The sequence below is a fragment of the Chlorella variabilis genome (assembly GCF_000147415.1).
Source record: "Chlorella variabilis unplaced genomic scaffold CHLNCscaffold_10, whole genome shotgun sequence".
Taxonomy (NCBI): domain Eukaryota; kingdom Viridiplantae; phylum Chlorophyta; class Trebouxiophyceae; order Chlorellales; family Chlorellaceae; genus Chlorella; species Chlorella variabilis.
Window position 1 is genome coordinate 934,320 of NW_005435078.1, and position 19,055 is coordinate 953,374.

At 69.1% G+C, this 19,055-nt stretch overlaps 6 protein-coding genes across 6 annotated transcripts in view; 4 read left to right on the plus strand and 2 right to left on the minus strand.

The window, feature by feature from the left end:
• Positions 1-571: 571 nt before the first annotated feature.
• CHLNCDRAFT_133961 (hypothetical protein) lies at positions 572-2,176 on the plus strand (the record flags this gene model as incomplete). Its single annotated transcript, XM_005847567.1, has 7 exons — positions 572-722; positions 802-928; positions 1,080-1,108; positions 1,236-1,324; positions 1,455-1,632; positions 1,782-1,859; positions 2,007-2,176. 7 exons carry the CDS (start codon positions 572-574, stop codon positions 2,174-2,176), a joined length of 822 nt encoding a protein of 273 aa, XP_005847629.1.
• A 766-nt stretch (positions 2,177-2,942) lies between these two features.
• Positions 2,943-4,108, minus strand: CHLNCDRAFT_52344 (hypothetical protein; the record flags this gene model as incomplete). Its single annotated transcript, XM_005847733.1, has 3 exons — positions 2,943-3,393; positions 3,620-3,702; positions 3,905-4,108. 3 exons carry the CDS (start codon positions 4,106-4,108, stop codon positions 2,943-2,945), a joined length of 738 nt encoding a protein of 245 aa, XP_005847795.1.
• A 54-nt stretch (positions 4,109-4,162) lies between these two features.
• CHLNCDRAFT_133963 (hypothetical protein) lies at positions 4,163-4,658 on the minus strand (the record flags this gene model as incomplete). Its single annotated transcript, XM_005847734.1, has 3 exons — positions 4,163-4,213; positions 4,347-4,454; positions 4,551-4,658. The coding sequence occupies 3 exons, from the start codon at positions 4,656-4,658 to the stop codon at positions 4,163-4,165; spliced, it is 267 nt and encodes an 88-aa protein (XP_005847796.1).
• A 515-nt stretch (positions 4,659-5,173) lies between these two features.
• On the plus strand, positions 5,174-10,467 carry CHLNCDRAFT_52345 (hypothetical protein; the record flags this gene model as incomplete). Its single annotated transcript, XM_005847568.1, has 15 exons — positions 5,174-5,285; positions 5,410-5,529; positions 5,724-6,124; positions 6,314-6,408; positions 6,548-6,617; positions 6,738-6,863; positions 7,085-7,173; positions 7,406-7,470; positions 7,687-7,790; positions 7,967-8,048; positions 8,266-8,333; positions 8,505-8,636; positions 8,865-9,054; positions 9,128-9,432; positions 9,610-10,467. 15 exons carry the CDS (start codon positions 5,174-5,176, stop codon positions 10,465-10,467), a joined length of 2,817 nt encoding a protein of 938 aa, XP_005847630.1.
• Positions 10,468-10,924: 457 nt separating this feature from the next.
• Positions 10,925-14,358, plus strand: CHLNCDRAFT_133965 (hypothetical protein; the record flags this gene model as incomplete). The annotated part of the gene is made up of 6 exons (XM_005847569.1): positions 10,925-10,991; positions 11,275-11,397; positions 11,534-11,693; positions 12,018-12,406; positions 13,301-13,453; positions 13,622-14,358. 6 exons carry the CDS (start codon positions 10,925-10,927, stop codon positions 14,356-14,358), a joined length of 1,629 nt encoding a protein of 542 aa, XP_005847631.1.
• Positions 14,359-15,102: 744 nt separating this feature from the next.
• CHLNCDRAFT_7157 (hypothetical protein) overlaps positions 15,103-19,055 on the plus strand; it is a gene marked incomplete at both ends in the record, with an annotated part of 7,334 nt that continues 3,381 nt past the window's right edge. The window contains 2 exons of the mRNA XM_005847570.1: positions 15,103-15,342; positions 15,522-15,784. Of these exons, the coding sequence (XP_005847632.1) occupies positions 15,103-15,342; positions 15,522-15,784 (503 nt within the window). The remainder of the gene's footprint in view (positions 15,343-15,521; positions 15,785-19,055) is intronic.

Below are 19,055 nucleotides of genomic sequence, written 5' to 3' on the forward strand. Positions count from 1 at the left end.
CTGGCAGCAAGGCTGCAGGAGGCACGACGAGGGTTGGCAGCCAGCGTGCCTGTGCCGGTGCGCCGCCCAGCCTGGCGCCCCGCCCGCCCACGCTGCTGCGCCGCTTGCCACCGCCGCCCTGGTGGCCCTGTTTGCCCCGCTTATGCCGCCCTGACTTTCCCATGTCCTGGCGAGGGTTGCAGGCGCAGCTGTCGAGTTTGGGCTGGGGCCGGGACTCGGGCGAACGTGAAAATGACGAAGAATGCCCGCGACTGCCCAGGCCTACAGTAAAGGCCATCCCGTTATAGCGCACGGCTGCCCTGTGGGTCAAGTCAGGCGCATTTCGATAGCCACCTCAGCGCCACCAAAGATGCCACACTGCGAAGCAAGCAGCCCGGCTATATTGACTGTGCTTGTTCTGTGCATCTGTGCTATATTTTACTTATCCTATCAAACCGTCGAGGGTTGGTCATAGCAGCAGCAAGTTTTGCCATCGCACAGGAGGGCAGGCAGGCTCTTACATTTAACCTAGGAAGGCGGCAGGGCATCTCGTAGGCAGAGCTCCGTGCGGGATCTCTCCCCCCGTGGCGCTATGAGCGCCGCCGCTCCGCTTCCCCGAACTGCCGTCGTGACCGGCACCGCCAGGCCGACCGGCATCGGCAGGGCCTGCGCCCGGGCCTTTCTCAGGGCGGGTTACCGCGTGCTGGGCGTTGACAAGCTGAAGCTGCAGGACACAGATCCAGGTCAGCACCACCGCTGCCCCAGCGCCATGCGCAGGCGCACCGCACTGCCCCGTCCTTCACCGCCGACGCTGTCCCGCAGATGAGGCTCTGGGCCCACACTATGCTCACGTGGTGATCGACGTGGCAGCGCCCGCGGAGGTCGGATTTGTGCCCACCGCCTGCCGCCAGCAGTTTGGCTCCGCCGACGTGCACGCTCTCATCAACAAGTAAGCTTACTCGAGCGCGGTGCGCCAGGGGGGTGCTCCTCGTGTGGAGGACAGGAGCAGCCCAGAGCAGCCCGAGCACCAGCAGCTGCCTCAGGCCGCTCCCCTGCCCCGATGCTGCAGCGCGGGCGTGGCGGATCCACACATGCCGCAGGCGGCAGAGGCGGCGATGCTCCACTGGCGGTCCGTCATCGACACAAACCTGACCGGCAAGCTCCTCCCCTCCCCGCAGAGGCCAGCCACCCCGCATTGCAGCAGCATCTGCAGCAACTGCCTGTCCATGCCGCCGCCGCGCCCTGCCCATGCGCAGGCGCCTTCCTCATGTCCCAAGCCGTGCTGCCGCACATGCCGGCTGGGGATGCCGCCATCATCCACATCTCTAGCACCCGGGCGCACCAGGTGGGGCGGGGAGGTGTGCTTCAGTGCATCAGCGCTTGCCCTGCGACATCCATGGCGCGGCATCCTGCCAGCCCCGCTGCACGCAATGCCAAGCCGATGCCGCACTCACCACCCCCACCCCCGCCCACAGTCGGAGCCCCACTCTGAGGCGTATGCAGCTGCCAAGGCAGGGATGCTGGGGCTCACGCATGCCCAGGCCGTAAGCCTGGCACACAGGGTGCGGGTCAATGCCGTGCTGCCAGGCTGGATTGACACTAGCGGGGAGCCGGCCAGCATCACCCCCGCCGACCATGCCTGGCATCCGGCAGGTGGGTGGCAGCAGCAAAGGCTGCGGACAGGCCCCCTTCAGGGCCACCTGCCTGTGCGGCCTGCTTCACAGCGGCGAGGTGCTGCAGCAGAGGTGGCGAGGCAGGCGCCCGATCAGGGAGCCGCTCAGCTCTCTGCCTGGTGCCTGCAGGCCGTGTGGGGTGGCCCGAGGATGTGGCAGAGCTGTGCCTCTTCCTGGCAGACAGCAGCCGGGCGGGCTTCATCACAGGTGGCCACCCCCCTGCCTCCAGGGCTGGACAGGAGGCTGCGCCTGCCGCCGGCAGCACTGCTGCTCGGCGCGCCTTGCATCCACGTGCTCGCCGTGGCGCCCCGTGCGCCCTCGCATGCCGCCGAGCCGCTGCCCTGTCCCCTGCAGGCCAGGAGTTTGTGGTTGATGGCGGCTTGTCGAAAAAGATGGTGTATCCAGAGGAGGAGCTGGAGCAGCAGCAGCAGCAGCAGCAGCAGCCCGAGACGGCAGCCAGGGGGCAGGCGCAGCAGGCAGCGGCAGAGGATGAGGAGCAGCCGCCCATGGTGTGGCCTGAGTAGCTACGGCAGCTGAGCGTCAGCATGTCATGCCACCGCCCTGCTCAAACCCTTGCCAGCATGCTGCCCTCCTGCATTCGCTCTGTACTGCTTACAACATCTTTTATTGTGAGAATAAGCTAGCACAAGATGAAGATGGCACACAGAAGCGGCAGGCCTGCCGTCCCTTCTGCCCCTACTGCTCGGCCGGCCCCGGCGGCGGCTGCTCCTGCTGCTCCTGGGGTGGAGCCGGCGGAGGCACACCAATGCTGCTCGCCTGCATAGCCTGCGCCAGCACCTTGGCTAGCCCCTTGGGCGTCACCCGCAGTGTGCCGGGCTGACCAGCAGGCCTGGCCTCGGTGGCGACGGCGCCGCCGGTGGCAGGCGGACCAGTGCCGCTGCCACCGCCGCTCCCGCTGCCCAGTGCCGCGGCCAGAGCTCTGGCGAGGGAGGTTGCATCCACATTGCTGCCGCTGCCGCCAGCGCCCGCCTGGGCCGACGCAGCGGGCGGCGGTGCAGGCGCTGGGGGCTGGGCTGCTGCGGCGGCGGTGGCGGTCCTGCGCTCCGCGGCCGCGGCGCCTGCGGCCGCCGCCTCTGCCTGCTGCAGCGCCTGCTGCAGCAGCTGGCGCACGTGCGGCAGCTGCTGCGGTACCTCAGCCAGCACCATCACCTGCTCCCCAGCTTCATTCATCTCCCTGCAGGCACTGGCAATCAGCATTTGAGCAAAGGCAAGGCCGGCAGCCATGCCGGGCACCTGGCTGCTCATCAAGCCGCTTCAGTACTGTCCCGCTCACGGACCTGCTCCCTCCCACCTCCCGAACCGCACGCGTGCGAGCCCGCCGTGCCGCCGCCGCCGCCGCCTGCTCCACCACCAGGTGCCCCCCCGCCGAGGCGCCCACCTGAATCCGATGGCCGCCATGCACTCCTTGCCGCCCGGCCGGCAGCCCAGCTTGGACTGGAAGGCGGCGTTGCTGAGCTTGATGCGCCGGTACCTCTCCTCGCCGGGGTGGTCCAGCGCATTGCCCACAAACGTGAGCAGCGTGCTGGCCGCCGTCACAAACTCTTCAAAGGAGCAGGCGGCCTTGACGCGCGCCAGCGCCGCCACCAGCGCGGCGGCCATGGGCCCTCGGCCGCCGCCGCCGCCGCTGCCGCCGGGGCCCAGCTGCGACAGCTGCTGCTGGATGGCGCGGCGCAGGCCCGCCTGGTCGGCGCCCCGCAGCTCCCCCACCTTCTGCTGGCTGCTGCGGGCGGCAGCCGAGGCGGTGGCGCAAGGCGGCCAAGGGTGAGCGAGCCGTGGCAGCAGAGCAGCTCCCAAAGTACAAGCTTTCCACAAGGGGTGAGCCTCGGCTCACCCCTTGTGGACCGGCGGGGTGTGGGGCCACCCAACGGGCCCAGGGTGCACGCCAGGCCCAGCATGCATGCACAGCTGGCGGGCCATCCCCCCCGCACCAACAATCCCGCACGCACCGGAACAGGTGGAAGGTGGGGAAGGCCCTTATTGCGCTGGTGGCAGCCAAGTCCTGGTTGGCGGCAGTCTGCTCGCAGTCCACCTGCGCAAACGTGGCATGGGGGCGCATGGGAAGCCGGTGGGGAGGCGGAGGGCGGCCGCCAAAGGCGCGGCTGCTGCCGCGTGCTGCAAGGAGGCAGCAGGCAGGCTGGACGGGCGCCAGGGAGCGCAAAACGTGGGCTCGTCCCGGCGCCAGCGCCAGCGCAGCGCGGCGGCTCTTGCCAGCAGTGGCGGTGGCACCCCACCTTGATGACGGCCAGCCTGCCGCGGTGCTCCGCGGCCAGCGACCGCAGCACGGGCTCCATGGCGCGGCAGGGGCCGCACCAGGCCGCGGAGAAGTCCACCAGCACGAGCTGCGAGCGGCGGGCGGCCGCCGCAAGGATGCCGCGCAGCTCGCTGCTGCCCGCGGTCAGGGCATGCACCGCGCCGGCGGCGTAATCGTCGGCCATGGCTGGCGGGGGTCTCGCCTGCCTGCCTCTGCTGCCTGGCTCTCCGGCTGCCGCTCAGTACTTGATGCCGCGCCGGGCAAGGTCGGCTCTGGCACGAGCGATGTCCTGCAAGGGTGGTGGCGGCGGCAGCCGCGGGTGTGCTGCGCCTCTTGCTTCGGGAGCAGGAGAGGGTTTGTAGCATTGGCGAGCCACGGCCGTGTTGCAGCTTCAATGCATGCCCAGACACCACCGCTCCCACCTTTTGCAGTAGCTCCGCCTCCTCTGGCACAGTCCTAAAGGTGGCCACGCCGTACAGCAGGGCGGTGGCCAGGTAAGCGCCAAAGACGACCAGCGCCAGCAGCGGTGCCTGCGGGCAGCAGCAGGGGCAAGGCGGCGGTGGGGTGCTGGAACCGCCAGCGGCAACGGAACCGCCGGGCTGGGGCGCCCCGCCTCTCCCGCCTACCAGCAGCACCCAGGTGCGGGCCGGCTCCTCGGTGGTTTGCTGCAGCAGTGCTGCCCAGGCGGCCAGCAGCAGGAGGCCAACTGCGCTGAGCCGAAAGATGCGCAGCATAAAGAACTGGTGATCAGCGGGCGGGGCCTCCTCCTCGCCGGGTCAGAAGCAGCCGGCCACAATAGGACCGCGTGTGGCCAACGATAGCAGAAGGAGGCACCATGGTGCTGCGACTGCTGCGGGCGACGGCCTGCATTGGACAGCAGCAGCAATCTACATCCCTATCGCACCTGTCCCCGACTCGCTCATAATTAGAAGCATCTATTCAGACTCCCAAGGGGCCTGTAGGGTCGGTCTGTGCCTACTGGGCATTTCTCTCTCGGCGAGGTGGTGGCTTTTCGGCGGAACAGAGCACCCAACAGGTAGTGTGGCGCATTCACATCGCCCTGGAGCATTGCACTGGAGCCTGTGCCCCTGCGCGGCCCACCTCCTGCCCTCCCTCGACCTCTGCGCTGTCCGCCCCTGCAGGAGCGCCAGCTTGGTAGCTTGGCAGCGAGGTTTCAGCAGCCGAGGCTGCGCCGTGGCAGCAGTGTGGGGCAGCACTGGCGCCACCGCCGCCGCCGGCAGTAGCGACCATGTCGCACCCGGGGGGCACCCCCGCTACCAGCACGGTGCGGAGGGAGGTGTTGTCCTTCCGGATGGTGGAGCTGACGCAGGTGGCGGAGCGGCTGGGCCTGAAGAAGACGGGTGAGCGGCGCAGGGGCCTGCGCGCGCCGCCTCTGCCGCCAGCATTCCTCGGAGCTCTGCGGGCGCTGCCGCCGGTGTCGATGCCGCCTGGCCCTCACGCATTCGCCGTGCCTTGGCGGTGCAGGGCGTAAAGGGGAGCTGCAGGGCCGCATACTGGCATACTTTGGAGAGGCGCTCCCCCAGTCGGTGGTCGGCCGCCCCGAGGTGCAGCCCCCGCAGCAGCAGTGGCGCATCGAGCACGCAGGTGCGCCCCGGCTCGCCTCGGCCCGCCGCTAGCCACGGCACAGACGCGCCCCGCCTCGGCCCCGGGGCTGGTGCCGGTCCACGCCGGAGGCTCGCTCGCGCCTCTGAGCTGTCGCGTTTCGACGCTGGCAGCGCGCCCACCCAAGCCTCGCCTGCACCTTTGCCCGCCGCCACTCCCGCCTGCCCCGCCTGCAGCCAAGGTGGTGCACGACACCTACTGCAGAATGATGGGCCTGCCAACCAACACGCCCTCCGACCAGTCAGCGCACAGCAGCCAGCAGATGCCGGGCGGCAACGCCGGCGCCGGGCCGCCGCCGCCGCAGCAGGGGCTCCCCTCGGCGCAGGCGATGCAGCAGGCGCGCGCCACTTTGCAGCAGCAGCAGCAGCAGCAGCAGGCGCGCGCCACTTTGCAGCAGCAGCAGCAGCAGCAGCAGGCGCACGCCACTTTGCAGCAGCAACAGCAGCAGCAGCAGGCGCACGCCACTTTGCAGCAGCAACAGCGCCAGGGCGGTGCCGGCGCCGGACGCAGGCCCCTGCCGGTGCGCTGCATCTGCACCTCGGTGGCGGAGCAGCAGGGGCGCATGGTGATGTGCCAGGTGAGGTGCCGGGGCTGCCAGGCTGGGGAAACTGGGAGACAGTGTGTGTGTTGTGTGTGTGTGAAGCAGGGCCCCAGCCGCCTGAGCCGCTTCGCCCAGGAATTGGTGCGGGCTGCACCTCAGGCTGCACCGCACAGCCCCGGCTCGGCCCTGGCGTGCAGACCTGCTCCCCTGGTGGCTCCGCTGCAGGGCAAGGGGTGCGGCGTGTGGCAGCACACGCAGTGCCTGGGCGCTGGGGCGCCGCAGGGCGCCGCCGTGGACGCTTTCCTCTGCGAGGGCTGCAGGTGCTGCCTCCCGCCGCCATGCCGTGCGCCCCTCCTCTGCCCCTCCCCAACACATGCTCCGCGGCAAGCGGCGGCTGGGCCATGCAGTGCAGTGCAATACCTCGTTCTCTGACAGTCTGCGCCGCCTGCTGTGCTGCAGGGCGCGGCTGGCAGACCCCTTCTGGGAAGCTACGGAGCGGCTGCTGCCGCCCGCCCCGCTGAAACCGCAGGTGGGGCACAGGCGCAGGTGGCAGGCTGCTGCCGCGCACAGCGGGGCCGCCTGCCGCATGCCGCGCACGCGTGCGCCTGCCCGCTCACGCCCCCGCCTGCCCTCCTCGCCGCCTGTGCAGCTCGGGAGGCCCCCCGTGGTGACCATGTCTGGCATGCAGCAGGTGCAGAGCCGGGACTTTGTGTTCTACCTGCACCAGCAGCAGCTGAGCGCGGTGCAGCGGGACCCCGAGAACCACAGGCTGCAGGTGCGGGTGGGCCACGCGGCGGGCAGGAAGGAGTGCCGCAAATCGCGTGTTGGGAGGAGGGAGGGGAGGGGGTGTTGCTCGCAGCCTGGCCCGGGCTAAGCAGCAGCAGCAGCAGCAGCAGGACGGACATGCAGCCCGCCCCGCTCTGCTCGTGAGAGGTCTGTTGCCCTGGGTGCTGTGCGCCTCACAGCCCTGGCCCGTGCTTTCGCCGCCACGTCCAGGTGGGGTGCCTGCTGGTTGGGGATGAGGTGGCGGAGCGGTACCACTGGCCTAAGCACATGGATCTCAAGATTAACAACATGCCGCACAGGTGGGCTTCTGCCCAAGTGTGTGGCAGGCTATATTCGGCCCACAGCAGCCTGCGGCAGCCGAGCGCGGCTGCCCTCCGCCGCCCGAGCCGCGCTGCCCGTGGCGGGCGGCGGCCGCTGCGGTCGAGGCTGCACCTTGCTGGGCTGTCCACAGGAGCGGCCACGGCGCTTGGGGCATGGTGGCTGCTGGCATCGACCGCCTGCCGGCTGTGCTGGCGCGCCCGCTGAGCGCAGGCCCTATGCCCGCTCCCTCAACGCCAAGATGGGCATCAACCAGCGCGACGATGTGGCCAGCATCGGTGAGGCAGCTAGGGGATAGGGGCGGGGGGTGGCCCTGGTGGCCCTCATGGAGGCTGGGGATAGGGGCTGGTGGTGCCCCTGGTGGCTGGTGGCATACGCTCGGGCGTCTGGCAGGAGGCAGAGGCAGGTGGGGGAGGGGAGATTGCCTGTGCTGGTGGCTGTTTCTTTTTCATTTTCAGGTCCTGACCTGCATCCCTCCCTGCCCCGCCCCGCAGGCACGATGGTTGTGCGCGGGCGCAACACCCTGAGCCTGAGCGCCCCCGACAGCGGCACGTGGGTGCTCATGATGCACCTGGCGCGGCGCCGCACGATGGAGCAGGTGGGTGGGCAGCGCCAGGGAGGGGCATGCTCCCATGCTGCATGTGCACCCATCTCCTGCCGAGCACCGCGCAGCGCAGCCAGCGGCTCCTTGGAAGGTGTGCGGGCACCCCTCCGCAGCGACTGCAGCCATCTGAGGCTAAGTCGCCGGCTGTGCTGCGACCGCTGCTGCCGCAGGTCAAGGCGCTGATGGCGGCGCCGGAGGGGCTGGAGGAGGCGGTGGCGCGAGTGCGGCGCCAGGTCGCCGGCGACGACTCGGGTGGGTGGGCAGGGATGGGGGGTGCAGGGAGGGGGAACAGGGCCGCCGGCCGAGTGCCTTCTTTGCAGCGTTGCCTGGCAGGAGCGTTGGAAGTGGGAAATTCTCGGGGCTGCCATTGAGTCGTCTCCTGTTTGTGTGCTGCCAAGCCTTCTCAGCGGCACTGGCCTGCTCTGCCTTGACTGTACCGCCTTGACTGTACCGCCTGCCTGTACCGCAGACGACGACCTGCTGGTGAGCCACCAGGTGGTCAGCCTGAAGGATCCGATGAGTGGGCAGCGCATACAGGTGGGTCGGCTACCTGGGTGGGCTGCTTGGGCTGGGGGGCGCCTGCGCCTGGGCTGGCACCGGATGGCAGCGCACGGCTATGTGTCACGCCCTGGAGCCAAGGGGCAGGCAGGTGGGCACGCTCTCACGCATCCTAGCCTCTCCTTCCGCGCGCCGCCCTGCCCCCCGCAGGTGCCGGCTCGGTTTTCCGGCGCCAGCGGGCTGCAGCCCTTTGACCTCGACTCGCTGCTCAGCATGGCGCAGCGCAGCCGCAAGTGGCAGGACCCCTCCACCCTGCAGAACAGCACCGTGGAGCAGCTGCAGGTGCGCAGGGGCTGGGCGCGGCTGGCCCCAGGGCAGGGGGTGGGGGCACGGGGAGCGAGGGGCCAGGGGTTGATGGTTGAGGAGCAAAGGGGCGTGGCGTCGTGGGGACCGAGGGATGTGTGCTGGGGGGGACGTGCTGCATGGTGGCTACCTGATGCTGCCCGCCCGGTACCTGTCCTGCCCCTCGTCCCTGCTCACATTGTACTGCTTCCTTCCTGTACCTCCCAGGTGGACACCTACACCCAGCGCGTGCTGCTGTGCCTGCGCGGCCTACCCGCCATCACAGACATCGAGATCTCGGCAGGCGAGCAGGCCGGAGAAGGAGGCGGCAGGAAGGAGGCGGCAGAGTGGTGCCTGACCTGGGCTGGACGCATGGCGGCGGCCGCATGGGACCCGCCTGCCGCGCCTGGCCGCTGCTGTGCCAGGCGGAGGGCATATGCTGGCATCGGCTGAGCATGCGCCCTCCTGCTGTCCTCGCCGCCTCGCCGCAGACGGCCAGTGGCGCCCCGACGGCAGCGGCCGCGAGTGGATCGACATCGCAGCCGACCCTGCTGACGTCGCAGCCTCCCTGGGAGCAGCCGTGGGGGCCGCTGGCACCAAGCCTGAGCCCGAGGCGGCGGCCGGTGGTGGCGAGCCCGCCAATGGTGCCGGTGCCGGAGCCGCGGGGGCGGCTGGCGGGAGCGGCCAGGCGTTTCTGGTGCCCGACAGCGACAGCGAGGAGGAGGGGGCGGAGGAGGAGCTGCGCAGCGCGGCGGCGGCGGTACGCAAGGCCCCCTCGGCGGCGCTCTCTGGCCAGGTGCGGCACGGCATGGCTGCCTGTGCGCCGTCGCGTGTCGCTGCTTCATGCTGCGGGCTGCCGTGGGCTGCCATGGGCTGCCTGGGGACGGTCTGTTGCGTGCATCCGCCACGCCCCCTGCCTGCCGTGGCTGCTGGTGCACACCTTGGCACAACCGGCCGTGCCGCCCGCCTGCAGAAGCACAAGGCGGATGAGCCAGAGGTGATCGACTTGCTGTCGAGCGATGAGGAGGAGGTGCCGCTGCTGCGTCGGCAGCAGGCGCAGCAGCAGCAGCGGCAGCAGGGGCAGCAGGGGCAGCAGGGTCCGCGGCCGGGGCCGAGGGCCCCCATGCAGCAGCCGCAGCAGCAGCCGCAGCAGCAGCCCGGCGGCCCCCTGCGCATACGGCTGCCCGCAAGGGTGCGGCCGCCGGCCCAGCCGCCACCGCCTGCGGCGCTTCCAGCAAGGCAGCCCTCTGTCGACGACGATGCCATGCGCGGCACCTATGATTGGCTGCATCGGACAACGGCTGTGCAGCACGCGCAGGCGGCGGTGGTGCAGCGGGCGCAGGCGGCGGCTGCTATGCAGCAGGCGCAGCAGTTGTATGGGATGCAGCATTACATGCAGCAGCAGTACATGCAGCAGCAGGCGGGGCCTGGCGGCGGCCTGGCTGTCAGGCCGCAGCTGCCGCCTGGCTACCACCCGCAGCAGCCGTGGCTCCCCGGCACCAGCTTCTACCCGGCGCCGGGCGCTACCGCTCTCCCGGGCTTCGTGCCTGCCAGCCAGATGATGCAGATGGCAGGCGGCGGTGCAGCCCCGGCGCAGGCGGGGGCGCCCGACAGCTCCTGGCAGGCGCAGGGGGAGGCCGCCCGCTGGCAGGCGCAGGCCGCGGGGCAGGCGCGGCAGCAGGCGGAGAAGCAGGCGCATCTGCCTGCAGGCCAGGCGCACCTGGCAGCAGACGAGGCGCATCTGCAGGACCAGAGCGCTCTGCAGGAGCTGGGCTATGATGCGGGCTGGAGCTCGGATGCTGACCTGGCGGCCCTGTTCGAGGATGTGTGAGGGGCCAGCGGCATAGCTTCTTGTATGTGTACAGTACCATTTCGGGCCCCCTCTAGAATTTTTCTGCCTGCACTTAGTAAAATTCAGAGGAACATTAAAAATGCTCGGCCGGAGCGGCAGTCGTACTGCTGGCTTGCCGCAGGTACAGTTGCTGGATTCAAAGTGGGGAGCGAGACCGCACATTGCGTGTTGCCTGCGCCTGTCCCTCACCTGTGATGGCTTGACAGGCACCCTACACGATAACCTGACAGGCAGATTTCGACGCGGCTCAGGACGCGGGGTGCGCACGAGACCGTGCACAGGGCACGGCAACAGTGGACGGTCAGGCTGTATCGCGGCGCGTGGACAAGCAGGTGTGCGTGAGTGAAGTGCGCCACCCGCTCACCCGCTGGCGCCCGGCTTGCCAGCGGGCAGCACGCACCACTTGCGCTGCCATGGGCTGCCATGCAGGTGCACCATGAAGCCCCGAGTTGTGGCCCTGCTGGCTGCTCTCGTGGCATGCAATTTCCTCAGCCAGGCGGCGGGTGAGGAGCGCTCTTGATATGACGCCTGTTGACGCTCAGTTGCCGGGTTTTGGGCACACCCTGACGCACCACTTGTTCCTCGTGCAGTGATCGAGTCTGCTGTGTGCAAACGCTACATCACGCAGCAGGGGGACACCACATCCAGCATTGCGCAGGCAGAGGGAGTTAACGCAGGCGAGTCACCACTACCTTTCGTGGTCCTATTGTTGGCTGGACTTTTGGGGGCAGGCGGTGACTTGCGTCGTGTAGAATTGCGAGCCACCACTTCCTTTCATTGCTGCAGATGATCTGGAGGAGGCGCTGCTGCTGTGCGTCAGCGGATACACGCCTGGCTCCGCCCTGCCGAATGGCACGCTCGCCTGCCTGCCTCCGTGGCCGGAGGAGTGCCTGCGAGTGGAGAATGCGGGTAGGCACCCCGGCCAGGCAGGCGCTCGCTTCCACAGCCCGCTCTGCAAGTCGACATGTCAGCTCGGCTGTGGACCATGCCTGCACCTCCTCCCCGCCCTAAGCTTCTGCCCGGCTGCTGCGCCCTGCGCCCGCAGGCGGCCTGCCCCAATGCCAGATCTACACGGCGGCGGCGGGCGACACAGTCGACTCTCTGGCCGCCGCCTTTGGCCTCAGCGACCAGGAGCTGTTTGCTACCAACCCGTTGCACTCGGGGGATACCATCCCAGCGGGGGAACCGGTCTACATACCGCCCTGGTGGGCCTGCCTGCCTGCTTGCTCTGGAGCGTCTTGCTGCAGCCTCATGTGTTTGTCGCAATGTGGCCCCTGAGGCGCGGGCCGGGGGAGGAGGCAGGCAGCGTGCCAGGGCAGCTCGCTGCCCGCTGAGCTGCCGGTGTTGATGTGATGGCTGGATGCGCCGCTGCTGCTGCAGGGAGGCGGTTGCGTGCCGCACGAGGTAGTGCTGGGGGCGCAAGTTTTCCTGCCCGATAACCTTGGAGCTGGCCTTGCTGTGCCTCTGCCGCTGTGCTGGTTGCCCACCTTGAGTGCCTGCTCCCCTCCTTGTGCCTGCTCCCCTCGCAGCGGCAGCATGACAGCTCCAGGCAGCCCGCAGCCCCCGGATGGTCCGCCTGATGGCCTGTGGGCGCCTGAGCCTGCTCCTGTGGAGGCCGCCGGCCCGTGGGGAGTGCCAGTGCCAGCAGCAGCACCAGCAGGAGCGCCAGCAGCAGGCGAGCAGCCAGCGGCCTCTCCCACCTCGCTGCCGGCAAAGCCTCCCTCTGCGCAGCCCGCGCCAGGCCCAGCAGGCCGCGCGACACGGCGGGAGGAGCCTGCAGATGGCGAGGAGGCGACACAACTCACCGCCCTGGTTCCGTCAGAGGCGCCGGCACCTGGGTCGGCCGCAGCCCCCTTGCTGGGTGCGCCGGCACCAGCGCCGCAGGTGGCGCCGGGCCCCGGCAGCAGCAACGATGCTGGTATGTAGGCAGAGCAGGGCAGCGCAGGTGGCGGCAGCGCCACCACGTCTTCAGAGGCCACCAGCAGCGACAGCGGCAGCAGCAATACGGCCGCCATTGTTGGCGGTGTGGTGGGAGGCCTGCTGGGTGTTGCAGGCAAGGCGGGGGCTGCTGCCTGCTGTGCCTGTTTTGCGACGGGCCCAAAGTGCCTGTGTTTCGTGTTCTGCTGCTTGAGCTGCTGCCAAACAGCCTACATATGCCCTTCTCCCTTCTCCTGATCCCTGCAGCTCTGGTCAGCCTGGCAGCCTACCTTCGTAGCAGGCGGAGGAGCTCGTATGTGAGCGTGTGACGAGAGAACGAGAGGGGCGGCAGTCCAACCTAGCTGCAGTTGCTGAGTTTTGGCTTCTCTGCCAGCCAGTTTTTGTCCTATTGCCACAACAAGTGCAAACATTGTGTTGACACCATCCTTTCAATGGACACCGCCCTATCTTTGCGGTGGGTCACCCGCCAGAGAGCAGTACACCCGCCCTCCTGCCGTACCGCACATGCTCAAAGCAGCAGGTTGTCCAGACAAAACGCCAGGCTCACATATTCAACGCATACCTTGAGCTCCGCAGACATGGTGGCGGCCCTCCCGGTAGCAGCGGCTGCCTGTGGCTCACCATGCATGAGGCAGCCGCCAGCGAAACGTTCGGCTGGCGTCGTCGCAGCTGCGCAAGCATCTACATCGAGCGAATATAAAGCGACAATGCACATCAGCAGCACGCAGAACCCTGCAGGCGAGTGGCGGGGCTGAGCGGCGGCAGGTGGCTGCGTGCAGCGGCGGACATCCGTTTCCCGTTTCTTGGCGGCATTCTGGCTGCTGCCGAGCCTCTGCTGAAGCTGCCTCCGTTTCTTCGCATGCCTTCCCCGCAGTGAAGCACTGCGTGAAGCTGCGGGAGAGCAGCAAGTACCGGCGGGAGGTGGGGGCGGCGCTGGTGTCTGGCGCCGACCTGGTGGTGGAGCTGGCGCCGTACTGCGCACCGTACCGAGCCCTGGTGGGGCTGGAGGAGGCCCAGCTGCCCGACGGTGAGTGCAGGCAGCAGCCGGGTGCAGGCCCTGGCAGGCTTGAGGCGAGGGGCAAAAGGGGCAATGGGCCGGGGGTCGTGCTCGCGCCAGCCTCGCGGCGACAGCCAGGCCGTGCCGTGCCGTGCATTCACACACATGCGTGCGCTCCTTGCCTCCCCTTGCTCGCAGGCATCGCGGCTGAGCGTTATGTGACGGCCACCGCTCCTGTGATGCAAAAGATAGCCGGGCTGGGCAGCGTGGGCGCCGGAGCGCTGGCGGCCGAGGCGGCGCTGCCGCCCACGGCCGACCTGCTGGGCGGCGCCCCGGGGCAGCTGCGCCGGGTGCTGGCCCTGGACGGCGTGCAGGACCCGGGCAACCTGGGCACGCTGCTGCGCACGGCGCTGGCGCTGGGCTGGCAGGCCGCCGTGCTGCTGCCGGGCTGCTGCGACCCGTACAACGACAAGGCGCTGCGGGCCAGCCGCGGCGCGGTGTTCAAGCTGCCGCTGGCGCAGTACAGCCTGGGGCAGTGGCAGCAGCTGGTGGAGGAGCAGCGGCTGGTGCCGCTGGCCGCGGATCCCAGCCGCGCGGCGGCGGCGGCGGCGGCGGATGCGCGGGGGACTGCCGGCAGGGACGGCAGCGGCTCGGCAGCGGCCCGGCAGCAGCAGCATGGGCAGGCGGCAGCGCCGGAGGGCGACGTGGGCGCCCTGCAGCAGCGCCTGGCGCAGCTGCCCGTGTGCCTGTGCCTGGGGGCGGAGGGCCAGGGGCTGTCGGCGGGCGTGCGGGAGCGGTGCGTCGCCGTCAGCATACCGCAGAGCGGCGGCGGCGAGCTCATGGAGAGCCTGAATGTGTCAGCGGCGGGCGCCATCCTCATGTTTGCCCTCAGCCAGGGCTCGGCACCGCTCCTAGTGGAGCTGGCAGGCCTGTAGCCAGCCGCCGGCTGTAAAACCCAAAGCCGACCTCACACCGCAGGGCCCGCCGGACGCGGTCGGCGGGGCGCAAGGCGGGTCTCCAGGCTGGGCAAGCCTCCCAGCACCCCCCCCGTCGCCCTGCACATGCACCAAAGCCGCCATCATGCCCTATGATGGGCTGCACAGTGTCTGCAAGAGCTTGGCAGCATTCGCCCGGGGGGGGGCCCTGCTCTCCGGAACTCCTCCGGACCCCACCGACCATATCTGGCAGGTCTGCCACTCGTTTCCGTTTGTGCCAATTGCGTCGATCGATAGACGCAACGTGTCTGCAGCGACGCAACACGCCGTCCAGCGCAGCTCCAAGGGCCCCCGCTGAGAGCCAAGAGCCACCCGCTCGTGACCACACTTCGAAGTGACCGCCTAAGCTGCCCTGCAACGGCTTTGCCGTTAAAAGACCAAGTGAGGAGCACGCTGACGTCCGGCTGGGCGGTTGCAAGCGGCGCTGGTGTGCCATCGGCAGCCAGTCCCGCCGACCGCTCGGTTACGGCGGCGCGGGCGCTAGTTGTGCCCGCCGGACAAAGCGCCATCACTGCTTATCCTGCCGTGCATCCAGGCCAAGATGTTTGTATTTAATGGAAAAGCTGTCCATTTAATGTGCATTCCTCCTTTCTGCAGCCTTCACGCCAGGACCCCCACCCCCCACACACCACCACCACCACCACACACACACATACCATGTCTGCGGGCGTGCAGCTGACAAACGCAGCCGCCCATGGCGACCTCAAAACCATCAAGCGGCTGCTGAGCGGCGGCACACCCCCCAACGCCAAGGGCGCGCGTGGCAACACCGCATTGCACGCTGCCGCGGCAGAGGGCCACACGGCGGTGATCCGGGCGCTGCTGGCCGCCAATGCCCTCGTCGACAGCAGGGCCGCAGACGGCTGCACGCCACTGTGCAGGGCAGCAGAGCACGGGCACAGCGAGGCGGCCGCCACGCTTCTGGTGGGCATACACCTCGGCGCTGTGGCTGCTGCAGCATTGCAGCCCTGCCAACGGCTCTTCCTGGACACCACCGCTACAAGGCGCCCTGCTCCGCTGCCACCCATTACCTGCCCTTCCTCAGCCCGCCTCCCTCAACCCTGGCCTGCTGTTCCTCGCACCCTGCCCCCGCCCTGCCGCAGGTCAGCGGCGCTGACCCAGGCTTTGTGACACCCAAGTACAGCACCCCTCTGTTCATGGCGGCAGAGCATGGCCACGCAGCGGTGGTGGAGGTGCTGCTCCGAGGCGGTGCCGACCCAGAGTGCTGGAACCCCGCAGGCGAAAGCCCTATCTACTTGGCCGTCCAGAACGGCCATGCGGAGGCGGTAGCGGCGCTGCTTGCGGGCGGCACGCACCCAGACACTACCACCCCAGAGGGCCTCACCCTGCTGCAGCTGGCAGCCAAGTGCGGGCAGGTGCGCGGTGTGTGGTGTGTGTGTGGTGTGTGTGTGTGTGCGATTAGTGCTGGGCATGTTTTTGTGGTGGGTGGCTTCTCTTTGGGGAGGAGGCCCTTCTCTCCAGCATGACACACACACGCGCATTGGTGTGGGGACTGGCACTCACTGGGGCAGCTAAGCTCCCACCCCTTCCCAGTCTGTCCGCCTTGGCTGGCGCCAGCTCGCTGCCTGCCTACCCGCCAGCCCTGCCCTTGACCCCCACAGGCCGAGGTGATCACCGCTCTGTGCGATGGTGGCGCGGATCCAGATGCCACTGATGCCCAGGGCGACACAGCGCTGCACACGCTGGTGCAGTGCTGGCGGGACAGCAAGCAGCTGCCCAACGGCAAGATGGATGGCAAGACGGAGCAGTACAGCGCGGTCGCGCGGGCGCTGCTGGAGGGCGGGGCGGGTGAGCTGCGCTGAGCTGAGCTAGCAGGGTGTGGCTAAGGAGCAAATGTGTGGTGCAGGTGTTGGGGGTGGGTGGGAATGGGGGCTCGAGTAGCCACCCCAGGTTCCTTGCTGCTATCGCCTACCTTGCCACCGCCGCTGCTTCCCCCTGCTTGCTGCAGACCCCTGGGTGCACAACAATGCCGACAAGGTGAGAGAGGCTTGGGTGCCTGTATGAGATGATTGTATGTGCGCATGTGTGTGTGTGTGCTGTGGCTAGCAGGGCTAGCAGCCTGCTGAGGAGGGACCTGGAATGTCCACTGCGGCTGTACTTGCCTCACCCTGCCCGCTCCTCTCCCACCCTGCCGCCACCGGCTGCAGACACCAATCAACCTGGCCTCAGACCGGGGCAACACGCGGGTCACGCAGCTCATGATTGCCGCCGTGCCCAGCCCCAGTGAGCGTTGCTGGCACGACCTGGCCTGTTGCTGTGACCTGCTGTGCGGTGCCGTGCTTGCCACCTCTCTCCCAACATCCTTCTCAGCACAGCGGTGCCTCATGCTGCTGCCCCTGGCTGCCATGGTGCTTGTGCAGGCGCGGCTATGAAGTTCCGCAAGCTGGTTGCCAAGCCTGTTGTGCACGTGGATGGTAAGCGCGAGCTGCACAGCTGCCGGTTTGGGCAAGGGGAGTGGTTTGCAAGGAAGCATGAGCAACAGACAGGAGCCTCCTGCTGAGCACTCTGCCTCGCCCTGCTGCAGGCGAGAAGAGTGAGGAGGCCGAGGGCAAGGCGGCAGGGGATGCTGCGCCTGGCACGCCCACCAACGGGTCACCGCCCAAGCCAGTGACGTCCATCATCGTCAGCTGCCGCTCCTCCCCTCCCACAACCAGCCGCGCCAGCCTCGACACCGGGCGCTCATCGCCGCGCGGCGCCGCCGCCTCCTCCTCCCGGAGCCTCGCCTCCTCTGCCGCCTCGGCCGGCCTCACTTCTTCCAGGTGCGAGCCCAGCGGCGGCACCAGCTGCGTCGGGCCGGCGCGCAGCGGCAGCCGCATGTGGAGCCATCTGCTTGCCCCTTTGGCGCGATCTCCTTTCCCTGGCTTCCACACCGCCTGTTGCAGGTCGCCCTCGGGCACCGCCAGCAGCTTCATGTCGCCACGCGCCAGCATGGACACCAGCCGCATCTCCTCCCGCAACGCCAGCGGCGCCCTCTCCACCCGGGCCAGCTTGGACCTGGGGAACCGCACTGCATACCGCAACGCAAGCATGGACCTGAGCCGCATCGCCTCTCGCCCCGGCAGCAGCTTCATGTCGCCGCGAGGCAGCTCGGACTTGGGGCGTGGTGGCCCCCGCAACGCGAGCATGGACATGAGCCGCCTCGCCTCCCGCCCCGGCAGCAGCTTCATGTCCTCCTCAAGGGCCAGCATGGACTTTTGCCGCCCCGGCGCAAGCCCTGCCACCTCCAGCCCTTTCACGACACCCTCTCGTGCCAGCGTCGACCTGACGGGTGCCAGCTCCCGCACCGCCAGCAGCCCGTTCCTGTCTTCTGGAGCCGGAATCGACTTCACCAGGCCCACCACCCGCACCACCAGCGGCTCCTCAGGGCCCCGGGCCAGCGTGGACTTCAGCCGCCCCGGCTCCCGCGCCGCCAGCGGCTTCATGTCCTGCCGCGCCAGCATGGACGGCGGCGGCAGCAGCGTCACCATCCCGCAGGTCAGCAGCCGCCTGCTGCGGCCCACCGCCAGCAGCGCCAACAAGGCGCTGCCTGCCGCGGACAGCAGCAGGCTGCAGGGCGGGGTCGCCGGCACCGGCAGGGTCGGCAGCGTGTCGCTGGATGGGCAGGGCAGCGGCGGCAGCGGCGTGCCGCGGGCATCAGCTGCTGCCGGCCTGGCACAGCTCCAGGAAGACCCTGCCCCGGCCCTGCCCGGCAGCGCTGCGCAGGTGCCAGCTGTCCTGTCGGCCGAGGGTCCGACTGAGGCAATCGTAGTGGAGCAGCCTGCTTCTCAGGAGCTGGAGACGGTGGCAGAGGTGGACAAGGCTGAGGAGGCCGAGCAGGCTGCGGCTGGCAACAGCCAGCCAGCGGCCGCTGCCATGGAGGCTGTACCCGCTGCCACAAAAGCGTCGGCTGGAGCAGTGCTCCCTGTCCGTCCTGTGCCAGAGGTGAGCGGTGGTCATGTGGCCGTGGGCCAGACCGACGGCGGGTCCCATGCATAGACCCAGCCAGCCACCCAGCCAGCCAATTTCCTCTGGTTCACATGAAAGCTGCTGCTGTGCGTGCAGGATGCGGACAGCGCCCCGGCTCCGCCTTCTGCCGAGTCGAGCATTCATTCATTCATTCAGCACACAGCCCGGCCGCCTCTTGCTCGAGGGCGGCCCACTTTGGCCTGGGCAGCCCGGGCCGCCCTCCCCCCCGGGCGCATGTTCGGTGTTGGAGGGGTGTGCCCAGCGATAGGGGGCCCCTGAAGGCATGCGCCGAGGCCGGGAAGCGTGGTTCGGCGCTGCTGCACGCTTGGCGATTTGACCAGAACCACGTGCCGCCGAGCTGCGGCCGCAGTTTCCGGCCCACGGTCTACGGTCGCAGCCACGGGACTCGGCGGCACGGCGTTTGGGCCCAAGCTTGCTGCCGCCGCCGCCGTGCCCGGGGGGGCAGCGCGGCGGCGGCGGCGGCACGCTGCGACGCCCCCGTGCTGCCGAGCTGCGGCCGTAGTTTCCTGCCAGAAGCCCACGGCCACAGCCACGGGACTCGGCGGCACGGAGTTTCGGTCCACGGCTTGCTGCCGCCGCCGTCGCAGGGGTGCTGCCTGCGGCGGCGGCGGCACGGCGTTTGGGTCCACGGCTTGCTGCCGCTGCCGCCG